A 7,651-nucleotide genomic window follows, 5' to 3' on the forward strand; every position below is an offset into this window, starting at 1 on the left:
GAGTGTATTTTTTTTTTCTGTGGTGGTGAGATTCGAACCCGAGACCTTCTGCATGGCAAACAAACGCTTTACCACTGGGCTAACCGTGCCCTCTCTGCATGCTGCACAGACCATCACGGCATCATGTTGCCTGTCAATTGTGAAGAGTTTCAAGCATACTTTAGTGCAGCATGCTACAAACTGCTACATGGTTCCTCAAATACTGGGATTTGTTCTATTATTCCAACTCATTTGTTCTATTATTCCATGTAGCATATATCGTGTGTCTGTTTTCCGTACATTTTTGGACCACCTTGTATAACTTGCTCGACAGGACTAATAGAACTGTATAGAACACCCTTTATAATTTGCTCGACACGACTGATAGAACATGAAAGTTCCACTTGATGTAGTTTAATGTTTGAAGCTTTTATACAGCTTGAAATAACCTAATAAAATTTGAAGCTGGTAGATATTAAACCATAATGGCGTGATAGAGAATGTTCATTCAGTTTTATCACGCTCTCTCTCTCCTTCCCTCCCTCATCCCCTCCTCCTCTCGTCCCTCCCTACGCTATCCTTCCTCTCTCTCTCTCTCTCTCTCCCTCTCTCTCTCTCCCCCTCTCTCTCTCCCCCTCTCTCTCTCCCCCCCTCCCTCTCTCTTCCAGGTAAGACCATCCTCAGTAGTAGTGGACTTCTGGCGTGGAAGTTGGTGGTTCGAGTCCCCTCCCCGGGCGGTGATCGAACTCGCAATCTAGCGCTTACTAGGCGGGCGTGCTACTTTCCAACCTAACTAGGCTGCCTAAGCGATGACCCTGCTGGCATAGAATCCCTCTTCACTTATCTTAGGTCGCGTTTTACGGAGTTGACTTCAATTCTGTATTGAACTGGGTATTAAGTATAGCTCAGTCCTAGATCGATCTCAATTCTGATTTGGTAAACCCCGCTCTAAAACGCACTGATGCCTTTAGATTAATCTAACATCAACTCGGAACCAGGGTGAATGAATAATAATAATTACATCTATACTTGATTTATTTGAACGAATCAAAATAAGATCAAGCAATACTTCACTCTTCACTTATACTTATACTTATATTTTACACTTGTACTTATACTTTTGGTTTGCATATCTCAAGTGTACTTTTACTTATATTTTATACTTGTACTTATACTTTTGGTTTGCAGATCTCAAGTGTACGAGCTATACTCGAACAAGTTCCTGCAGTTAGACGAATCCCGTGTCTACGTACTCAACACGTTGTTCAATCTACCCGAGACCTATCTGATAGCGTGTCTCATCAACTTCTTCACCAACTCCCCTGAGTATACAAGTCATAAGACAGGTGTAAGGTGTGGTAACCTTAGCATGTCCTTCAAGTCTATCTTCCAGGTAAGACCTTCCTCAGTAGTGTCCTTTAAGTCTATCTTTCAGGTAAGACCATCCTCAGTAGTGTAGTGGACTTCTGGTGTGGAAGTTGGTGGTTCGAGTCCCCTCCCCGGGCGGTGATCGAAGCCGCAATCTAGCGCTTACTAGGCGGGCGTGCTACTTTCCAACCTAACTAGGCTGCCTAAGCGATGACCCTGCTGGCATAGAATCCCTCTTCACTTATCTTAGGCCGCGTTTTACGGAGTTGACTTCAATTCTGTATTGAACTGGGTATTAAGTATAGCTCAGTCCTAGATCAATCTCAATTCTGATTTGGTAAACCCCGCTCTAAAACGCACTGATGCCTTTAGATTAATCTATTATCAACTCGGAACCAGGGTGAATGACAATGACCAACCAGTGAGAATGACCATAAAGTCACAAAAGATCTAGTCAGGTCGCAGTGACATATGGCGCTTATTGGTATGAGTACGCCGACGGCCTACTCATACCAATACCAATGCCATTGGCTAGAAGTTAAAGCCCTTTAAAAAAATCTCTCACCTCCACATTCCTTGTGTCCCCCAGGATGTTCGTAACGCTGTAGACTGGGTACACACGCACGGGGATCTCAAGAGTGAGACCATCAAGAATCTGGACGAGTATGTCGAGAATGACCATAAAGTCACAAAAGATCTAGTCAGGTCGCAGTGACATATGGCGTTTATTATAGCCGACGGCCTACTCATACCAATACCAATGCCATTGGCTAGAAGTTAAAGCCCTTTAAAAAAAATCTCTCACCTCCACATTCCTTGTTCCCCCAGGATGTTCGTAACGCTGTAGACTGGGTACACACGCACGGGGATCTCAAGAGTGAGACCATCAAGAATCTGGACGAGTATGTGAAGAAGGATGAGAGATTGCCCATGTTCCTGGCCAGAATACAAGAGAGTGGTGCCAAAGCCTTCCTGCTCACCAACAGTGACTATAACTTCACCAACAAGATTATGACGTACCTGTTTGATTTTCCACATGGTGCCAGGGTAAGTGATATAATGACCAACAGTGACTATAACTTCACCAACAAGATTATGACGTACCTGTTTGATTTTCCACATGGTGCAAGGGTTCGACCTATATATCAAATTAAAGGTCTTTTTATCAGGAACACGAAAGTGGTGATGCAAATTTTGTCCAGAAAACCAAAAAGCCAATAAAACTGGTTTTTGGGGGATTTTTTTCACATTTTCTCACACAAATGAGCTCCTGACTCCTGATCTTGAAATTTGTCGCGACGACCTATGAACTCAAAGCGAGAAAGTTTTAGATACTTCAGTCGTTATTTTAAGACCGGTTTTAGCGTCACCTATGTTAAGCTACGCCGAGCAAGGCCAATGAATGGATGGGTGACTTGAACCTTATATTGGGAATAAAGGGAGAACGGGCTCTAGTCTCGATTTTAAATCATTACATGAAAGTAAAATCGAAAAATCAAATCAAGAATAATAATAAACTGATTATTAAACAAATTAGGTAGGTACTTGAGTACCTACTGATTTTCTCTAATCACGATCGAATAAACTACGGGCTAAAAAATTCCCGGAGGGACGGACCCAGCTTGTTAAAACAATCTCCGTGCCCAAGTGGATATCACACGGCTTGTACATCGCAGGTCCCGGGGGGGTTCGATTTCCGGCGGGGTTAAAGAATTTTCTACTTCTTATGATCGACCAGAAAACACTCTAATTTTCAATTTTGGGAGGGGGATCATTAGAATTCCGTCAAAAATTAATAATTTTACAAGTACATATTTAGGTACCAGTACCAACATCTCAATAGATAGTTTTCCCTGCCTTCCTCTCTTCCCTGAGCTTTTTCATTGTCATTAATTTTCCAATAAAACATCTTCGATCTTACATTTATCCTTCACTTTACATATGAGTTCTTCTTCGTTCAATAAAATACACAATAGTAATTCACCGACTATTCTTCTTCTTTCAGAGTACAAATCCCCCCAGTACGAGAGGCTTGGGTTTAATCTAGAGAAAGAGAGACTGATAGACATGGGCTACCCTGAGCAAATTAGAGAGTTTGAATACGACCCCTCCTTTCCTATCAGGTGAGACTAAAAATGAGATAGTAAATAGGTCTTTTGAAAGCGTTGTAAGTGCCACCCCCTCGATATTCATTACAAACCTCATCAGTAAATAGTTTCTTCGAATTGAAATAGTCAGTTTTAATGCTGTAGTGGGTAGTGGTCATTGCGATCGCCTTGCACGCGGGAGACCCGGGTTCGATTCCCGGTGGGGTGAAAAAAAATTGATTAATTTCGTGACTGGCTGTTGCGGGGGCCACTCAGCCTCGAGATCGGAAGAGCGGGTCGTGACTGGCTGTTGCGGGGCCCACTCAGCCTCGTGAGGAAAATGAGTAGCTATGACATCTAAATGCGCATAGCGACCGGTGCCATTTAGGATTATTGAGATTTTTGGAAAATCGGAAATCCTCCAATGCTGCAGTGAGCACCAAAAATTGTGACATACCTAATAACTAATAACACAAAGAAATTGCATTTAATTATTTCTATTGGTTACTTACTATTTATTTTATTCTAATGCCTGTGTGTTTTCCTTCCATTCCATGGATTTTATCCTAAACAGATGAAGTTCGTTCTCGGAACGGCTTTCTGTCTATCTTTGCTGTTCGCTTTCTGGCCGATGATACCTCCGTTGTTACAGTTCGGTTGTATTTTACATACTTTCATCTCTCCTCAAGCTCTTTTAGCTTGATGGTTGTACTAAACTAAACCATAGGAAATCCAAGATGGTTCGGTTCCGTTTCTGAAAGTTTCCCGAAAGGAGTACACTTTTCCCTGATCTCCCCATCGAACCTCTTGAAACAGCGACATTTACCACGATTATTAAGAACCGACTGCTTTCTTATTGTTTTTCAGAGTACAAATCCCCCCAGTACGAGAGGCTTGGGTTTAATCTAGAGAAAGAGAGACTGATAGACATGGGCTACCCTGAGCAAATTAGAGAGTTTGAATACGACCCCTCCTTTCCTATCAGGTGAGACTAATGATTGGCCGAGAGCCAAAGGGGACGAAGTCGAAAAAAATGCGTTTTGAGATAAATAGAGTCAAAGTTTAGAGATAGCCATTTTGTTTTTGCTCTCATTTCAATACACCACTAAAGTGAAGTCAATACTCAAAAAGTCGATTTTTTACTTGGTCCGCTCTGCCTTTAACCCATTCAAATAAGATAGTAAATTGGTTATTTGAAACGTGCATTTCCATAACGTTCTAAGTGCCACCCCTCGATATTAATTATAAATTCCATCAGTAAATGGTTTCTTCAAATTAAAGTAGTCAGCTTCCATGGAGTAGTGGTCACTGCGCTCGCCTTGCACGCGGGAGACCCGGGTTCGATTTCCGGTGGGATCGAAAAAATTGTATCATGCAAATTATTGATTCCGTGACTGACTGTTGTGGGACCCACTCAGCATGGTAGGTAAACATTGGGTGTTGGGATTATTGAGATTTTTACAAAATCGAAAATCCTCCAATGCTGCAGTGAGCACCAAAAATTGTGACATGATAACACAAAGAAATTGCATTTAATTATTTCTATTGGTTACTTACTATTTATTTTATTCTAATGCCTGTGTGTTTTCCTTCCATTCCATTGAATCTCCAGAGAATCTGTTGATAGGGACTATCTCGAGGATCCAACTTGATGCAACGATACATCTGTTTGATGTCAGCAGTCAGTACAATCGGATGGAGCCTGAAGGTCAACATGATGTCGGTGAGGAAATCCTCCAATGCTGCAGTGAGCACCAAAAATTGTGACATACCTAATATCATAAAGAAATTGCATTTAATTATTTCTATTGGTTACTTACTATTTATTTTATTCTAATGCCTGTGTGTTTTCCTTCCATTCCAGAGGTCTCTGGTTCGACTCTCTCTATGGCAATCTAATCAAAGTAGACGCCTATGGCAATATTCTTGTATGCGTACACGGAGTGAGTGTCGGGGTATGAATGAGCTTGATTATTGACATGACTACACTGCCTCGCTTGGTAATCAGGAGGGTGTGGGTTCAGTTTCATTCGAGGTCTAGAATTTTATCCTTATTTTTGAGTTTGACGATAGAGCAGTCGTACACGGATTTGAGTTTCTAAAACCGTGAGTACCTCTTCCTAGGGATGAGCGATATTTATAAAAATATCGATATTTCCGATATCGATATTCGGAAATATCGATATATATCGCCCATCCCTACCTCTTCCCTATTTTATAACTTCAGTACTTGGTCAGAAATCACGTCAATGAAAAATTGTTCCAAAAAGGAGGTGGGACAAATGAGCAGTGACCAGTGTTATTATAGGGTTAGGTTAAACACAAAAAAGAGCTTTATTTTTTACTGTCGTGACTTCTGAATAATAACCATAATTTCTAAAAATTGTTCCAAAAAGGAGGTGTCACAAATGATCAGTGACCAGTGTTATTATAGGGTCAGGTTAAACACAAAAAAGAGCTTTATTTTTTATTGTCGTGACTTCTGAATAATAACCATAATTTCTAATCCATTAGACATTGTGGTTTCGCTCTTGCTTGCTATGCAGAGGGTCCCGGAGTCGATACCTCTCAGCGACAAAAAAAACTCACATTTCAATTGCAAGTGTGTACTGTGTACTTCCAACGGGTTACTTTTTGTTGTTTTCGTGTTGATCCATCACCGAAATAGGAAGTATTGTGTCTGTGTACTCAACACGTTGTTTACCTATACTTTTTTTTTAAATTGTACACGGATTTGAGTTTCTAAAACCGTGAGTACCTCTTCCCTGTTTTATAATTCTGGTACTTGTCCAGAATTCACTTAAATGGAAAATTGCTACAAAATGGAGCTGTCACAAATTAGCAGTGACCAGTGTTATTATAGGGTTAGGTTAAACACAAAGAAGAGCTTTATTTTTTATGGTCGTGACTTCTGAATAATAACCATTATTTCTAAAAATTGTTCCAAAAAGGAGGTGTCACAAATGAGCAGTGACCAGTGTTATTATAGGGTCAGGTTAAACACAAATAAGAGCTTTATTTTTTACTGTCGTGACTTCTGAATAATAACCATAATTTCTAATCCATTATAGACATTGTGGTAACGCTCTTGCTTGCTATGCAGAGGGTCGCGGAGTCGATACCTCTCAGCGACAAAAAAACTCACATTTCAATTGCAAGTGTGTACTGTGTACTTCCAACGGGTTACTTTCTGTTGTTTTCGTGTTGATCCATCACCGAAATAGGAAGTATTGTGTCTGTGTACTCAACACGTTGTTTACCTATACTTTTTTTTTAATAATAATAATTACATCTATACTTGATCTATTTGAACGAATCAAAATAAGATCAAGCAATACTTCACTTATACTTATATTTTATAGTTGTACTTATACTTTTGGTTTGCAGATCTCAAGTGTACGAGCTATACTCAAACAAGTTCCTCCAGTTAGACGAATCCCGTGTCTACGTACTCAACACTTTGTTTACCTATACTTCACTTATACTTATATTTTACACTTATACTTTTGATTTGCAGATCTCAAGTGTACGAGCTATACTCTAACAAGTTCCTCCAGTTAGACGAATCCCGTGTCTACGTACTCAACACCTTGTTCAATCTACCCGAGACCTATCTGATAGCGTGTCTCATCAACTTCTTCACTAACTCCCCTGAGTATACAAGTCATAAGACAGGTGTACGGTGTGGCAACCTTAGCATGTCCTTCAAGTCTATCTTCCAGGTAAGACCATCCTCAGTACTGTCCTTCAAGTCTATCTTCCTGGTAAGACCATACTCAGTAGTTTAGGGACTTCGGGTGTAGAGGTTGGTGGTTCGAGTCCCCCAACTCTCCCCCGGAATATACAAGTCATAAGACAGGTGTAAGGTGTGGTAACCTTAGCATGTCCTTCAAGTCTATCTTCCAGGTAAGACCATCCTCAGTAGTGTAGTGGACTTCTGGTGTGGAGGTTGGTGGTTCGAGTCCCCCAACTCTCCCCCGGAATACACAAGTCATAAGACAGGTGTACGGTGTGGTAACCTTAGCATGTCCTTCAAGTCTATCTCGGTGGTGTAGTGGTCAAGGCGCTCGCCTGGTAAACAGGAGGGCATGGGTTCAATCCCAGCCGAGGTATGGAATTTTATCCTCAAGAGCAGCACAAGTAGATTCGTAGATTCCTAGTAGCTTAACCCATCCTTTAGGGCTGTTCGCCCCTACACCTAAGCCTCGGAGTGGGCT

General features: G+C 41.1%; 2 protein-coding genes across 5 annotated transcripts in view; both read left to right on the forward strand.

Moving 5' to 3' along the window:
• Window positions 1–1,036: 1,036 nt before the first annotated feature.
• Window positions 1,037–7,651, forward strand: part of LOC103514483 (cytosolic purine 5'-nucleotidase-like) — a gene marked incomplete at its 5' end in the record, with an annotated part of 22,141 nt that continues 15,526 nt past the window's right edge. Inside the window, 2 exons of the mRNA XM_026827438.1 lie at window positions 1,037–1,372; window positions 2,176–2,394. Coding sequence (XP_026683239.1) covers window positions 1,037–1,372; window positions 2,176–2,394 — 555 coding nt within the window. The remainder of the gene's footprint in view (window positions 1,373–2,175; window positions 2,395–7,651) is intronic.
• On the forward strand, window positions 3,333–7,237 carry LOC113469597 (cytosolic purine 5'-nucleotidase-like). Of its 4 annotated transcripts, none has more exons than XM_026827440.1 (4): window positions 3,333–3,470; window positions 5,299–5,367; window positions 6,158–6,184; window positions 6,952–7,237. In XM_026827440.1, the coding sequence occupies exons 1-4, from the start codon at window positions 3,415–3,417 to the stop codon at window positions 7,220–7,222; spliced, it is 423 nt and encodes a 140-aa protein (XP_026683241.1). In that variant the 5' UTR covers window positions 3,333–3,414; the 3' UTR covers window positions 7,223–7,237. The 4 variants fall into 4 exon arrangements, with proteins under 4 accessions (XP_026683241.1, XP_026683240.1, XP_026683244.1 ...); XM_026827439.1 differs by lacking the exon at window positions 6,158–6,184 and adding an exon at window positions 5,513–5,540 and having other exon boundaries at window positions 3,337–3,470; window positions 5,299–5,366; XM_026827443.1 differs by lacking the exon at window positions 3,333–3,470 and adding an exon at window positions 4,267–4,419.

Source organism: Diaphorina citri, unplaced genomic scaffold (assembly GCF_000475195.1).
Source record: "Diaphorina citri unplaced genomic scaffold, Diaci psyllid genome assembly version 1.1 scaffold1151, whole genome shotgun sequence".
NCBI classification, from domain to species: domain Eukaryota; kingdom Metazoa; phylum Arthropoda; class Insecta; order Hemiptera; family Psyllidae; genus Diaphorina; species Diaphorina citri.